The sequence below is a fragment of the Alosa alosa genome, chromosome 2 (genome assembly GCF_017589495.1).
Source record: "Alosa alosa isolate M-15738 ecotype Scorff River chromosome 2, AALO_Geno_1.1, whole genome shotgun sequence".
NCBI classification, from domain to species: domain Eukaryota; kingdom Metazoa; phylum Chordata; class Actinopteri; order Clupeiformes; family Clupeidae; genus Alosa; species Alosa alosa.
In genome coordinates this window covers 35920790-35937516 of record NC_063190.1, presented here as the reverse complement: position 1 = coordinate 35937516, position 16727 = coordinate 35920790, and the positions used below count along the sequence as shown (strand labels likewise).

General features: G+C 43.5%; 2 protein-coding genes across 3 annotated transcripts in view; one reads left to right on the top strand and one right to left on the bottom strand.

Moving 5' to 3' along the window:
- ppp1r14ba (protein phosphatase 1, regulatory (inhibitor) subunit 14Ba) overlaps positions 1–5953 on the top strand; it is a 13371-nt gene extending 7418 nt beyond the window's left edge. Inside the window, exons 2-4 of one of the 2 annotated variants that reach the window (XM_048237552.1) lie at positions 902–985; positions 1778–1810; positions 3855–5953. In XM_048237552.1, the coding sequence (XP_048093509.1) occupies positions 902–985; positions 1778–1810; positions 3855–3995 (258 nt within the window). In that variant the 3' untranslated portion in view covers positions 3996–5953. The remainder of the gene's footprint in view (positions 1–901; positions 986–1777; positions 1811–3854) is intronic. The other variant, XM_048237553.1, reaches the window with a different exon arrangement.
- fkbp2 (FKBP prolyl isomerase 2) lies at positions 5783–11574 on the bottom strand. Its single transcript, XM_048237554.1, is given in 6 exon segments — positions 5783–6335; positions 7216–7283; positions 8545–8555; positions 9755–9871; positions 10670–10824; positions 11505–11574. Coding segments are annotated over 5 exon segments (411 nt in total). The 5' UTR covers positions 10823–10824; positions 11505–11574; the 3' UTR covers positions 5783–6273.
- Between the last annotated feature and the right edge of the window lie 5153 nt (positions 11575–16727).

The window sequence follows — 16727 nt, the reverse complement described above, 5'->3', positions numbered from 1 at the left end:
TTTAGAAGCAGAAACAGAACTAGAGCAGACAGAACCAGAACAGAACAGAACGGTGCTTTAGAGCAGACAGAACCAGAACAGAACAGAACAGTGCTTTAGAGCAGACAGAACCAGAACAGAACAGAACGGTGCTTTAGAGCAGAAACAGAACTAGAACAGAGAACAGAACAGAACGGTGCTTTAGAGCAGACAGAACCAGAACAGAACAGAACGGTGCTTTAGAGCAGACAGAACCAGAACAGAGAACAGAACAGAACGGTGCTTTAGAGCAGACAGAACCAGAACTAGTAAAGAACAGAACCGTGCTTTAGAGCAGAAATAGAACTAGAACTAGAACAGAACAGAACGGTGCTTTAGAACAGAACAGAACTAAAACTAGAACAGAACGGTGCTTGGAAACAGAGATGGAAAGCAGGGCCTCAGAACTGGACTTCAGAGCTGAAGTGTTTATTTAGGGAACACTAGAACACCACCTTTGGAGAGATGGAAAGCAGGGCCTCAGAACTGGACTTCAGAGCTGAAGTGTTTATTTAGGGACACACACCACCTGGATAGAGCAGGACGAGCACGGACAGAAGGGATGGATAACAAAGGGGAATGAAGAGGAAGCACACACACACACACACACACACACACACACATCCTGCCATGGCTGTGTTTGGATACTGCACTGGGCTTTGGGGTCCTGAAAGATGGGCTTTTGGCTTTGGTGTATCTGTAGAGCTGCTTATAGGAGCCATGTGTGTGTGTGTGTGTGTCTGGCCAGGAGAATGTTGTTTACAGTCATGCGAACACACACACACACACACACACAGCCCATCCTGTTGTTTTGTAGAACATAAGGAGGAAGAGACTGTGAGTTCAGATAATAAAGCGTGTGTGTGTGTGTGTGTTTTGGCAGGAGGAAGAGGTTCCTGAGTTGGAGATCGATGTGGACGAACTCCTTGACCTGCCCAGTGATGTAGACAGAGCACGCAAAGTCAAGGTAGCCCCAAACCCATCAGCTTTATTCCACCTCTAGAACAGGAACCCCAAACCCATCAGCTTTATTCCACCTCTAGAACAGGAGCCCCAAACCCATCAGCTTTATTCCACCTCTAGAACAGGAGCCCCAAACCCATCAGCTTTATTCCACCACACACTAGAACAGGAACCCCAAACCCATCAGCTTTATTCTACCTCTAGAACAGGAGCCCCAAACACAGCTTTATTCCACCTCACACCATCCACCTATAGGAACATGGTCATAGTGATGGTTCTCATCCTCACGGGCCCGGAGTTCTACCTCTCCCTCTGCCACCCTCTCTAGACTGGCCCTCTGGGATGTTTAGACTGGGCTGGCAGTGGACTCAATGTAGAAATGTGCAGAGCTAACGTCAAGTTCAACCCCCACATAAAACCAGCCGTTAGTATTTTGAACTTAAAGAGCTCTTAACTTGGAGTATCATGTCAATGTGAATGGAGGCTCGGTGCACTGTCCCTATCTAATAATTTCTTTCAGTTTTCTTAAGGTGGTAGATCATTCTCTCCATTAGAATAAATCCTCCATTTGGTTGTTTGTCTTGTTATTACTGTCTTAGTAGTGATCAGTAATGTCTTAATTAGAGATTAATATCCTAATTAGTGATCAGTAATGTCTTGATTCGAGATTAATATCCTAATTAGTGATCAGTAATGTCTTGATTAGAGATTAATACATGACCTTTGACCTGTATTGTAAGATCTGGGGATCTCCCTGTTGGAAATGAGCCCTTTGTTTCCTTGTGTCTCTGTTCAGGGGTTGCTGGCAGACTGCTTCAAGCCCACAGATGTGAGTACTACCTTCCTGTTTGCTCTGTCCACGGTCCCGTCTCCCAGAATAGCATCTGTACTGACCTCACATAGGCAGCGTGCCTGGACACAGACCTGACCCCCTGGGCGGCACACAAAAGCTAAATTAGTGGTACTGTAGGCTACATTGAGCCAAAGACAGAAGTGATCTCAGATTTTACAAACAGAGGGAGAAAAGTGTAGTGGATGCATTCTTTTAACTTAAATGTGAACGTTTTTTTTGTGTTTGCAAATGAAACAAAACAGTTGTTCGCTTTAAACTGTAAACAAAAACGGCAAGCATCAAGGCTGTCGTCAGTAACTTTTGCCTATTTGCTGAATTTGAACGCACCTCTGACTTTAAGCTCAACACCCCAGCACGGGCCAGTACATAGGACTGTGGTCATAGGACTGTGGTCCGGTGGCTGCACCACCAAAATCCACACCACCCGTTTACATTTGTTTTTAAAATGTCTTGGTGGTCAGTTCTAAAAGTGTAAACAATCACCAAGGCACTTGCCGAAATGGTTGACCACATGTTTGACCACGTTTTGTAGCGTAAACGCAAATTTGTTTTGTGTTCTGGACAGTGGGAGTTCTACTGCATGTGACATTGGCAATAGCGGAATCTAAACCTAAGTGGTCAGCATATCTCTGGATGTACACCGTAAATACATGTTATGGTTATGGAATTTAGCAGACGCTAAACAGTGTGTCTCATCTGTAAACAGTGATGTGTCTCAGTTAAACACTTGTGATCGGATCACCCAAGACTCTTTCTAAAAACAAATGTAAACAGGTCCTTAGACTCAATTGTTTGACTACAAAGGACTGGCTATTCACTCTGCTATGGGGAGACAGTTAAATGTTGATGTTTGGACATCGACGCACTAACCGTTTGTGTGTGTGTGTGTGTTTTATTCTAAGTGACATTGAGTAAAAACCACGCCTGAGGCAAACCGATGATAGCCAATCAGATTCCTCAGAAGCGTATGCTATGCTTCTCTTTACAGTGCGCATAGCGGTAGTTATCATGACATGCTCAGGAATGGCCAAACATTTAGAACTGTAGTTGTATTTGTCTCAGTAGATGCTCCTTTTCCAAGCGTGTGTTAGCTGATAGATAGCATGCCGCATGATACTGTGTTGTGTTGTTGTTGATTGAATGTGTGTGTTTTATGAGAATAGAGACTCCAGCTGCTACTCTGGGCTTTCAATGTGTGTGAGTGACATTCACTACATTGTGTGTAAAAGACCTATCGTTTAGGCAATAAATGCTGAGAACATGACTCACCTGCCTTGCGATTGGTAGTTGAGCATAGCAACATAACCCTTTTCCCTACTGGGACAAGCCAGGTGTAGGGGGCCCTCCCCCCTGATTGGTTGAATGCAGCAATCAATCAATGTGCAGGTGGACTGGCAGTGCCCTGGTGTAATTAGCCAGGACACTGCAGATACCTCTGCGCTTTGCATTGGGTGCCATGGGAAGACAGTCCCCATGACTGGACTGGGGCGTTGAGATTGTCCACTGACCAGAGGGAATACTGCCCCTAATGGCCAACCAACAACACTTCCAGCAGCCACTTGGCATTCCCAGGAGGTCTCCCATCCAAGTACTAACCACAAGCACACCTGCTTAGCTTCAGTCTCTCCGCAGAGACAGGGTATCCAGTGAGCCGGCTGGCTGGCTAGTTAGAACTTGTTCAACAGAGATATTTGAATCCAACATGGGTCACAATATGTACATTGTTCTTGACTTTGTCATGTTCATGTTTAACTTTTTCATTATAGGCTCTTGATGTAATGAAGGTGTGGATGTCAGTGTGCAGTCAAAGTGTGTATTCGCTATTCATTACTTTGTACCGTCTTTGCCACAAGAGGCACCAGTCTGTGTCAGCAGTATTTTGCACAAGTGAAAGCAAACGATTCTTTAGAACAGTTGATGAACAGTCTCTGGTGAAAGACCAAAGAGGTCCTGAAGTTCCAGAATGTTTACAGTGTTCCGTGTTCTATCTCCGGAACATGTTTCATTGTTGTGCCGACAGGCCAGCAGCGTAAACCAGGAAGGCTGTTTCCTCTCTCCTCCTTGTCGTCCTCTGCAGGACTTTGTAGCCGCCTTGCTGGAGCGTGTGAGAGGGATGCAGAAGCTCAGCACCCCCCAGAAGAAAGGAGAGGTCACCCCCTGACCCCCCCACCCTCACCCCTCCCCTCTCTCAGTCAGCCCTCTCCAGCCGAGAGGAGAAGGGGGGCAGGGTGACGGGGGGGTCAAATCTCCCACAATCCCACTGTGCTTGTGAGATGGAGACCAGGGCCAAGCGTTCCAGCCAATCATATCTCAGCTGCAGGTCACACCAGTGGCCAATCTCTGGTTCCGTTTTTTAAAAAAACACCTTTTCTGCTCTACACTGTACTCTATGTGAACTCTATATTAGCATCTATGTTAGCTTAGCGCCATGCACAGGAGGTGTGTGTGTGTGTGGGGGGGAGGGTGTGTTGTAGAACTGTGGGGGCGACTCATCATTCATTACTGTGATTTCTGAAATGTCCACTAGCAATGTGACTTTGGGAGCTTGCTTACTATAAGCGCATCAGGACTCCAGACCCAAGTAACTGTTGAGTTTTTTTATGTCGTACTTTGTGTTACACAGAAGAGTAGCAACATGACATTAAATGGGATAAGGGATGTTTGGGATGGGATGAGAGGTGCAGTATGCTATATCTTAATAAAGTGGAACGTTAATCAAATTCTAAAGGAATGTGATATTGATTCATTATTTGTTTACATGCATAAAAACATGTCCAAAACAAAAAGCTAAAACCATGCAAACCATGCAAAAGATGTACTGTACATCATCCGTATTTCACCCATATCACTAGATGGAACATCCTCATCAGATCTAGATGCCTTGTTTACTGACCACAGAAATGGCATACTGCATCTCTTATGGACAGAGGTGATTGTGCTGTAGGATCTAAAACGTATTCTTAAGTGTCTTTGCTTGTGTGTTGGATACCCAGATGGCAACAGAGGCTCTCGGCTTGTCCAACTGTGTGCTTTTGTAACAAACCCGAGTAAGTGAACTCTGTAAGTGGTAAAGCTCTGAGAAGAAGCACCCCAGGGCTCTGCTTTGCTCTGAGAATCTTTTATTAGGACATGTACTACCATAAAACCCTCAAAGGAGGAGGACATTTACTACTGACGCTACACTAGGACATTTACTGACAGCTAGGCTACACTACACTATAGGAGGACATTTACTACTGACAGCCAGGCTACACTAGGAGGACATTTACTGACAGCTAGGCTACACTAGGAGTGCTACTGAAGCGTTTGGTTGGCAAGCATACAAATTGTTTTAGAAGACTGGTGTCATGTTTCCAAATGGGCTCAGCGCTCCCCCATGTGTTGTGTTGACTGTAGTGGAAGCTCCGTCAACAGAACGCTTTATTTACACGCCCGGACTGGCCCCACCGTAAACTCATCTGCCCAGGCTCGTCACCAATCCCAACAGCTCGGAGTAAGCAACTGGTGCGCATCTGGGCCAAATCTGGGCCACAGGCTCGCCACACTCCGCTGCCGTCTGCGTATCCTCAGAGTGTGTCGTAGGGACCTATAGGAGAGCCGTAGGATTGTTTTTTTGGTGCTAAATTTTCATTCACAGGATTTTTTCAAGCAACACTTATTACATATTGTTCTTACTGCTCTTTGGTTTTGTACTCGGACTGTTGACTGCACTTGGCCAAGACAGAATGGTGGCAGCCAGAGCAGAAACTCCCTTTAGATGCAGAGTAGCAATACCCGTAAAAGAGAGGATTTGCCAATTTTGTTACATTTTTATAAAAGGTGGACCAAGCGTGTCATGTGCATGGGTAGAACATTACCAACGATAAGCGACATGGAAGTAGGAGGTTACATATGAGCATCAGTAGGCAGAGAAACTTTGGCTACGATAATAAAATAAGACAACGCTACTCGTTTGTAAATCAAACATTTATTCCAGAAGGAATAGAAGACTTTTTGAACAAAAGGAACAAGTCCCTGATCCCTTGTCAATCTGATCTCAATGCTGTATTTAGTCCAAATTATGTGTGTGTGTGTATTAAGGTGGTTTAAGAAAAAATAAAGATGATGGCGCACAGTGAATTCCCCCCGTGACAGTGTATTCTTCAGTTGGGTGTTAGTCAAACACACACCACACACACACACGTCTGCATGATGCTGACAGTGATGGTATTGTTGTGGGAAAGATCGCTCTCTGCTGAAGACTAAACTGGTGGTGAACTGATCGGAGTCCCTGCTGATGTCTGCCATATCCAGAGCCCTGGGCAGGTGTGGCTGCAATATCCAGAGTCCTGGGCAGGTGTGGGGTGGGTACCTGACAGGTAGGACAGGTGGCGGGCGATCTGGAGCTGACTGATGGAACTGCACCCTGACAGGGGAGGAGCACCTAAGCCCTGCTGCACCTATAAATCAGACCTCCTCTCAATGCTCAGCAACTCCACCTCGAAGATGAGTGTGGCGCCACCTGGTGGGGACACAAGGGTATTTAGTGAAGCGGATTACATTACACAATACAACACAAGCAAGCACATCAAATGATAACAAACCTGACAATAAAAATGTATTATTAGGGTTTTGCATGGTTTGAGATTGGGACTGCTTATCGAGGATTAGCTGAGTCAGTGCTAAAGCTAACTTTAGGGCTCATCAAGGAACATTCTAATCATAAGAGCTTCAACTGGGGGTGCATTCCAAGTCATGGTTTAGTGTCTGGCCAAGTTGACTAGGAGTCAATCGCCTCGTAGTGGACTGTGAAGAGGACTGTACAGGGTATGCAGCCATCTTAAATGATTAGTTAGTGTTCAGTTTGAAAGGAACTGCACAGTTTGTAGGGAGCTAGGGAACATAGCTACATCATGTAGGGAGCTAGGGAACATAGCTACATCACTTTGCCAGAAAGTTTCCCTCCAGAAACAACGGTCAACTGGCGTGTGAGCACATTTCAATGTTGCTACCTAAGCAGCCTGAATATTGATAATTTTATCCTCTGTTTGGGGCTGCTTGGCACCACTTATTGTGGATCAGCTGAGTCAGTGCTAAAGCTAACGCTGCCTCTAATCACAGGAGCTTAGAATGGGGGGTACATTCCAAGTTCTGGTTAAGTGCCTGGCAAAGCTGTAAACCTCTGAATAGAGGAGCCCTGTGACTTAATTTCACATGGGAAAGCAAACCATGGGGCTCTTCTATTAAAAGGTTTACCACTTACTCAGAGCTACCTCAGCCAGGGTTGTCACTTTTCCATGTTCTTGGAACCCCCTCCCCTCCTTGTGAGTCAGTGTACTGAGCTGAGGTATTGCTGGTGCGTTTTTAAGTCCACTGTGTTAATGAGCATTCGTTCTCTTTACCTGGGATCTTAGGGGGGGCTCCTCTGTCCCCATAGCCTGTGTGAACAAGAGAATAAAGAGACTTTTACCTTCCACACAAGACAATAAAGAGTTCTACATTTCACGCAAGAGAATATAGAGACTTTTACCTTCCACACAAGAGAATAAAGAGACTTTTACCTTCCACACAAGACAATAAAGAGACTTTTACATTCCACAGAAGAGAATAAAGACAGTTTTACATTCCACACAAGAGAATATAGAGTTCTACATTCCACACAAGAGAATAGAGTTCTACATTCCACACAAGAGAATATAGAGTTCTACATTCCACACAAGAGAATAAAGAGTTCTACATTCCACACAAGAGAATAGAGTTCTACATTCCACACAAGACAATAAAGAGTTCTACATTCCACACAAGAGAATAAAGACAGTTCTACATTCCACACAAGAGAATAGAGTTCTACATTCCACACAAGAGAATAGAGTTCTACATTCCACACAAGAGAATAGAGTTCTACATTCCACACAAGAGAATACAAGAGAATATAGAGTTCTACATTCCACAAAAGAGAATAAAGAGTTCTACATTCCACACAAGAGAATAAAGACAGTTCTACATTCCACACAAGAGAATAGAGTCTCTTCTCTGCTCCCACAAGAGAATATAGAGTTCTACATTCCACACAAGAGAATAGAGTTCTACATTCCACACAAGAGAATATAGAGTTCTACATTCCACACAAGAGAATATAGAGTTCTACATTCCACACAAGAGAATAAAGACAGTTTTACATTCCACACAAGAGAATATAGAGTTCTACATTCCACACAAGAGAATAAAGAGTTCTACATTCCACACAAGAGAATAGAGTTCTACATTCCACACAAGAGAATATAGAGTTCTACATTCCACACAAGAGAATAAAGACAGTTCTACATTCCACACACAACACACCCATGCCACCTTCCATTGAAATCAACTCAAGTCTGCTCAGCACACACCAGCCAAGTCAGACCCAGCTAAGGAACTCGGTACAACACTCAACACTGTACACTGGACTGCCCCACACAGAAACACACTCTCCTGTACACTGGACTGCCACCAGACGGACTCACAGAAACACACTCTCCTGTACACTGGGCTGCCCCACACAGAAACACACTCTCCTGTAGACTGGGCTGCCCCACACAGAAACACACTCTCCTGTAGACTGGGCTGCCCCACACAGAAACACACTCTCCTGTAGACTGGGCTGCCCCACACAGAAACACACTCTCCTGTAGACTGGGCTGCCCCACACAGAAACACACTGTCCTCTAGGCTGGTCTGCCACAGGAACACACTCTCCACTACACTGGCCTGTGTCCAGAGGGACTCACAGAGAAAACTCTCCCTCACGCTGGCCTGCCTCCAGATGGACGCTCAGTGCGGTGATGGTGCCTGAACTGCATGAGTTACATTACAGAGAGATTAACAGCTCACTGCTAACACAGCAGAACATTTAACACTGTGAAGAAGGGTCACTGCTAACACAGCAGAACATTTAACACGGTAAAGAAGGGTCAATGCTAACACAGCAGCTGGAGTCAAAATGTTTGACACTGTAACCATGGGCATTGAACTGCTGATATGCATGATGTTTGTGCCAATGTTTGAGACTCGCTGGTGTGTCATCGTGGACAATAACTAAAGGCAGCTGTGACATTCTGACTACATGAGGGGCTTGTAGAAACAGCTCACTCAGGCGGTCAAATCTGTCAAAACAACTCAAATAGTTGTCACCAAGCACACATGACCTAGCAAACTCTTATGAGAAAAATGGAAAAATAATGGCGCCCCAATCCAGTCTAGGTTTGCATTGGTTTATTTTACATCACCTAATTAAATTGTGTAGATTTTGTGAACTGTCTATGCTTAAATTCTAACATCCAACACAAACAAACACTATAAATAGCAACATCCCAGAGGCCTAAACATATCAGACACAGAGTTTGAAGTGTCCGTGACAAAATCTCAACACAGTTTCTATTCACTGGAGGTGGGTTACGCCAGTTAGCCTATAACTTCCATTCAGCTATGGGCCAACTAGTGTAATTATGTTATCAGACTGGGTCAGTGCACACACAGAGAAGAGAAGGGCATGTCTCCCCTCATCTAACTCTGGGGTAGACAGCAAACAAACTAATTTCCCAAAAGGTTGGCGTGCTCCTTTAAAGGTTCATTCACCCCTGTAGAAAGTACCTGTGCTATAAAGGTCCCCACTCTACCAGAAAGGACCAGTACTATAGAGGTTCCCACTCTACCAGAAAGTACCGGTAGTTTAGAGGTTCCCACTCTACCAGAAATAACCAGTACTATAAAGGTCCACCCTCTACCAGAAAGTACTAGTACTACTGTATAAAGGTTCCCACTCTACCAGAAAGGACCAGTACTATAGAGGTTCCCACTCTACCAGAAAGTACCAGTACTATAGAGGTTCCCACTCTACCAGAAAGTACCAGTACTATAGAGGTTCCCACTCTACCAGAAAGTACCAGTGCTGTAAAGATCCACTCACCCCAGTAGGCCCTGGTCCCAGCCCTTGATGACCTGTCCGGTGCCCAGCGTGAAGGTGAATGGTTGGTTCCTGGGGATGCTGCTGTCAAACTCTGTCCCGTCCTCCAGTTTACCCTGGCCACAGCAGAGCACAGAAAACACACTTAAGAATAACAATAAGAAATACTTTATTAATCCTGAAGGAAATTTGACCGTCACAACAGCATGTAAACAAACACAAACATAAAAAAAGTTTGAAAAGAACAAAATCAGTCAATCAGCCACATCACTGCAGCAAAGAGGTGAAGAGTTGTAGAGTTTGATGGCCATTGGAAGGGATGTTTTTCAACCAGGGGGACCTAATGATCTTCTCAAAGTAAACGGTAACACTAAAATAAGGGGCTACATTAAGGCTCTAGAGGAAAAGATCAGGCGGTGTGCTGAGAGACCTACCCCAATAGACGACATTGGACCATTAAACTATACAATGATCCAAAACATACAGCCAAACAAGGCAAGAAATGGTTAACAGAGAACAATGTCAACATTTTTAGAGTGGCCCAGCCAGAGTCCAGACCTCAATCCTTCAAAGAAATTGAGCACAAGACCAGAGTAATGGCAAATAATCATTCCTGCCTCAAAACCCGGATTTCTGTTAAAAGGTGTGGTCTAGAATCATTGTGGAGACATTTTCAGGCAGAACAAACATATTGGTCAAGAGAAAATCAACATTAAATCAATATTTGCCAGGGGTATGAATAGTTTTGTTCTTAACTGTACCTACAAACATATGCATTTTTTTGTATTAAAATAAAACATGACAACACTAGCTTCAGTGGATGCCAGATTCCCCTTCCCTGCGCAGTGGTCAGATTCTCCTGCCCTGTGCAGTGGTCAGATTCTCCTGCCCTGAGCAGTGGTCAGTGAACTCACGGTGTAGTGCATGTTGAGCACGTCGCCCTTGCGGGACTTGATGGGGCAGTTCTCCACGCGCTTCTTGATGCCGATCTGCAGCTTCTTCTTCTCAGCTCCCCGCACGGCACACAGCGACACCAGGGTCACCGCCAACAGGAAGAACAGCCTCATGTCTGCCAAAACACACACACACACACACAGATTGAGTTTATGGAGCCATGCAGAAAGTCAACTAAGCCACTACACAGGAAACTGAATATCAAGACAAAGATACCGGACAGTGGTCCTGGAGTGTTCAACTATCCAGCTTTTAAATGTAGTCAGGTGCAAAGCTACAAACACACACTAAAATGTCTCATCTATCAAATTACGACGAAGACGTCGTGGATATTTTTATTTTCGTAAAGTTGTTTTAGGAAGGCACACTTTAGTTGCTGTGGAAAACATGCTCACATAAACCCTAAAAAAATAGGTATTAGGCAAAACATCACAGCAACAGCCACATTAGTTGCCAAGTCATATTTGGAGAGCATATTATAAGAGAAACGAGCTTTATAACAGCATGAGTTTAAACAACCCTAATTTAATGCATAGGCTTAACTGACGGAGAACAATATTATATCGCTATTTCTCAGCATCATATTGATAACGAGTTGTCTGTTTGAGCTGTGCTAGCTTTGCTAGCTAATTAACCTTTTAGAGTCTGGCTGCAGAATAACAATGTGCACATTATTGAATACCTATTGCTGTTTACTTGCAAAGCTGTGAATAGTCGCTCGTAATAGACACACAACATAATAATAGTTATATAGAAGTCTTCATAGATATGAAGATGATCGTGTAACACACATACCTCTGAATGAACGTGCAGCGCAAATCTCAGGAAAAGAGGAAGCAAATACAAACCGGAAGACATCTGCCGATTGGTGACTCTCTGTATTACTATTGGTCTATTTTTCTGATGGGGCGGGACTCTGAGCTGACACTTTGGGAATTATGATTGGTGCCAAAGATTGCTAAGGAGGAGCTCCTGCTATCTAGACCACATGGGTTGATGGGATGGAAACAATTGAAAAGGCTTTTAGTGACACGTACAGTATAGTAGGGGGGCCTATGTGTCTAATTTGGGGGCTTGTGGTATGTTAATTTTTGGAGAGTATTATATCTTTGTTCTAGGGGTTCTTAAGAGTAAAAAAAAAACATGTCTCCATTTTTTTTAAGGTTTAAAGGACCCTAATCAAAGGTCAAATTAAGAAAAGGTCAAATTTGGTGTTTTGTCCATAAACCTCACATTGCTGATGATTGATCTCTTTAACAAGAAATTGTGCCTAAAATGCTCAAAATTGTCCACTTAAAAAATAATACTTCAATTATCAATACTATCAATTCATGCCTATTAGTGAGCTTGAGTGTATGCCTAGCCTGCTCTGCCAGTTCTTGTCTACACCCATTCAGAGCACAAAGTGCAGAGATCTCTGTTAAATCAAGTTTAATAGACTTTTACATAGCTAGTACCAGCTGAAGTCTGTAAGGCCTTTCGTAGCCTATGTAAGTGTGAAGAAAAGAAAGGGTAAAGGATCAGCTAGACAAAAAGACAGGGTGTGTGTGTGTGTGTGTGTGTGTGTGTGTAAGAGAGAGAAAGAGAAAGAAAGACACTAGCAGTGACAGTTGGCTGTTGATAGCTTGCAGTTATAGAATTTAGAATATCGAATAACCTGAAGCACATAGTGCTCTGTTCTTCATAGTTGGTGATATTAGTGACCTTCTAGCCTTCTACATTTAAGCAAGCACATTTTCATAGTTCATGGTGGCACAGTCTATTTAGGTTACATTCTGAGGTGTGTCTTTCTGTTAGTCATGTGATGGCACACATATTCTAAAAGAAACAGATTTTGGGCTATGTATCCAGTGGCAGATATGTTTGGACTGGTGAATGACCCATCACTAGAGACATATGCCAAATTTCCTGTTTTTGTCCATGAGAGAGTATGGAGATGGTGATCACAGATCAGCCAACAATTACAATGTTACAGTGCAGTTATTTTACAACAGAACAAAGCAGTATGGCATAGGAACTACAAATCCACCTGTAACAGTAAGCATCTGCAGCATGCTAAGATTCGCTACTAGGAATCATGTGAAGCAGGCAGGTCTCAGTGTCTTCAGAAAAGACGTGGTAGACCATCTTCTGAACCTGCAGCAACACCTGCAACTGCATCAAGTCCATCTAGAGGGACTTTGTACACTTGTTCAGCAGCAGCTGCTGCCAGCATAGATAAGTGCTTCTTCAGTCAGAAGCAGACAAAAGAGCGTCTTCATGAGGTGTCCTCTTTCAATGCAGGCAACCAACCAAGAGATATAAGTAATATTTTGAAGTCAATGACTTTTAACAGGTAGCCAGTGTAAAGATGCTAGGATGGGGGAAATATGTTCATATTTTTTTTGTGTGTGTGAGCAGCTGCATTTTGTATAAGCTGTAAGCTCTTTAGACAGGTATTATTACAGCCAGCGGAATAGCATTGCAATAGCGTTGCAATAGTCTATCCTTGAGGTGACAAAAGCATGGATTCATTTCTCGGCATCTGGTAAGGATAAGGACTTCCTTATCTTTGAAATGTTCCTTAAATGGTAAAATGAAGTTTTGGTGATCTGTTTTATGTGATTATTTAGTGCTAGGTCCTGGTCAATAACTCCTAGGTTTTTAACACTTGTGGATGAGGTCAGTGGAAGATCACTATATGTAGCCTGTGATGTCCCTCGTCTTTTTAGAACCTAAAACCATGACTTCTGTTTTATCTGAGTTCAAAAGCAGGGAATTATTCATCATCCATGTCTTTATATATCTTATACATGTGTCAAGTTTGGCTAACAGAGTTAATTCATCAGGTTTTATGGAGAGGTATAATTGTGTATCATCTGCTAAACAACAGGAGCCCCAGTACTGAGCCTTGAGGCACTCAGTACTGGGGCCCCTGTATTTAACATAATCTGGGTAGATGGTTTATTATGGACCTGTACAAATTGTTGACCGTAGGAAGGTATGATCTAAACCAAGCAAGTACTGAGTCAACTGATCAACTTTTCAAGCCTACTGTAAGTAGTATGTCTATGGTGTCAAAGGCAGTGCTAAGGTCCAAGGATCAGTATTGATACAAGGCTAGGTTTTTTGAGGAAGGGCTTAATAACAGATGTATTAAATGACTGCGGTACATGCCCTGATAGCATTTAATTATTTATAATCTAGAGCAAAACATTATCCAGGAAGGGGAGAGCAGTCTTAAGAAGGTGAGTATAAATAGGGTCTAGTAGACTGTGTCTCATGGGTCTACTCTAGACTGTGTCTCATCTGTGATTCTGTTATGTTTTCACTATCTCAGCAATGGAGTATGTGTATTTGGTGAAACTGATTGGTTATTGATCTTATCTGTAATTGTTTGACATACAATCATAATACTGACATACAATACTGTTGAAAATAACTGTTTTGTGAACTTTATTCAACATAGCCAGTGATTTAGGTGAAATGTATGGTGTTAATTACAGTGTAATATACAATTTCAAAAAAAATAGGGTTGAAACAGGTAAAAAAAAAATGGAGACATCATTTTCTCCTCTAAAGACAGTCCAACCACTCTCCAAAAGTTAACATTTCTAAAAAAAACCACATAGGCCCCCTGACTAATAGGCCTACATGGTGAAAACAGAACCTATAATCCCACTGTGCCGGGATTAGTGTGTGCCTCACCTCACTGTGTGTTCACTGTGTGCGGAGTGTGTTTCACTAATTCATGGATTAGGATAAATGCAGAGACCAAATTTCCCTCACGGGATCAAAAGAGTATATATACTATTATGATTACAGCCTTGATCAAAACTACTGTAGGCCTCTGCAGTAGAAGGTTGTTCTTGTAATAAAGGTATAGCAATTCAAGAGGATTTCTAACCTGTAACTTTTTGTGACATTCAGCTAATATTTCCTCAATATTCGCTAACTCAACATTCTCTGAGTATGCTGTAGAAAAACCCTGTCTTCTCACATAGCCCTCCCTGATCTGAAAATGAACTGTGGGGGCACCCTGTCTCCCAAACAATAACAAAACACTGTGTGGAGTGGTGAGCTACATCTCTGGTGTTTTGTTTGATATTTGTTTCAAGTATAATGTAATCGATTTGGACAACAACATCTGCCAAGGAACATAAACATAAATAGAAACTTGATGTCATCCAGGATCGCCAACCCAGTTTTAAGAGTGTTTACTTTAGAGTTTGTGTATATGGTGAAGATGAAATAATACATCTATACATTTTACTTGTTAAGTACCACATTCAGAAATGCAAATTCATTTTTTCAAACCAACCTTTCTTGTTTATGCAAATGAAGCTAAATATGGATTCCACAAAATCCTCAAGGAACTAAAGTCAAAGTCAAAGTCAAAGTCAAAGTCAAAGTCTGCTTTATTGTCAATTTCTTCACATGTCAAGACATACAAAGAGATCGAAATTGCGTTTCCTACTATGGAGACAAGGCATATTTTACCAATTAAGTCCACAGACAAACATAACATTCAAGTAAACAATATAAAAAGTAAAAATAAGAAGGCACATACAATGAAGAAATAAGAGCACCAAAATTTGGTAGAAATTGTGCAATTGTGCATACAGTAGACAGTCAATATAATAGTGCAAAAGTCAGGCCAATAAATGGCTGAGGTAGTTTTGTTTGACCTAAGTATGCAAGTGGCATAGTGGTGCAAGTTATGTAAGAGCAGCAGAAGTGTGTTCAGAAGTGTCCAGGACAACAGGACAACAACAACAAGTTGCAAGTGTGCAAGTGTACAAGTGGAGTAGTGCAAGTGGAGTAGTGCAAGGCAGCCATTTTGGGTCTAAAAGTCCAGGATGTTATGTAGCTGAGGGTGGAGGGGGGAGAGGGGGGAGAGAGTTCAGGATCCTAACAGCCTGGTGTATGAAGCTGTTGGTGAGTCTGGTGGTGCGAGAGCGCAGGCTTCTGTACCTCTTCCCAGAGGGCAGTAGATCAAACAAATTGTGAGCGGGGTGACTTGCATCACTCACAATTTTGGTCAGCCTTGGTGGGTGAGGTGGGAGGTGTAAATGTCCCTCAGGGAGGGGAGAGAAGCACCAATAATCCTTCCAGCTGTGTTCACTATGCGCTGCAGGGCTTTCCTGTTGTATTCAGTGCAGCTTCCGCACAGCGATACAGCTGGAGAGGATGCTCTCAATGGTGCCTCGGTAGAATGTGGTCATGATGGCTGGTGGAGCACTTGCTCGCCTGAGTTTCCGAGAGGAAGTAGAGGCGGGCGCTGAGCTTTCTTCACCAGTGATGCAGTGTTGGTGGTCCAGGAGAGGTCTTCACTGATGTGCACCCCCAGGAATTTGGTGCTGCTCACTCTCTCCACCACAGCACCGTCAATGGTCAGTGGCAGGTGTTGGGTGTGACCTCTACGGAAGTCAACAACAATCTCCTTGGTCTTGCTGATGTTCAGCAGGAGGTTGTTGTCTCTGCACCACGTGGTCAGAAGGTCGACCTCCAACCTGTATTGAGTCTCGTCGCCCTTGGTGATGAGACCCACCAGAGTTGTGTCGTCAGCAAATTTCACTATGTGGTTGTTGCTGTAGGTTGCAGTGCAGTCATGCGTCAGCAGGGTGAAGAGCAGCGGACTGAGCACGCAGCCTTGGGGGGCCCCCGTGCTCAGTGTGATGCTGCTTGAGATATTGTTGCCAACACGTACTACTTGAGGCCTCTGACAGAGGAAGTCCAGTAGCCAGTTGCAGAGGTAGGTACTGAGCCCCAGTTTGTCAAGTTTGCAGATGAGTTGTTGTGGTATTATGGTGTTGAATGCAACTGGCTACTGGACTTACTCTGTCAGAGCTTTGAGGACTGTGCTATTGCATGCAAAGCTTTGTGACCTCGCAGGAACAATGTCAGAACATGTTTGACTGTAGATGGTGCTTTGATTCAATCTTTCAAATATAGTCTTGTTGTCTTGTTGCCTTTTTCTTGGCTAAGCCAAGAACAGTGTGTAATCTTGCTGAATGGTCTAGGGTTTAAAATAGCCAT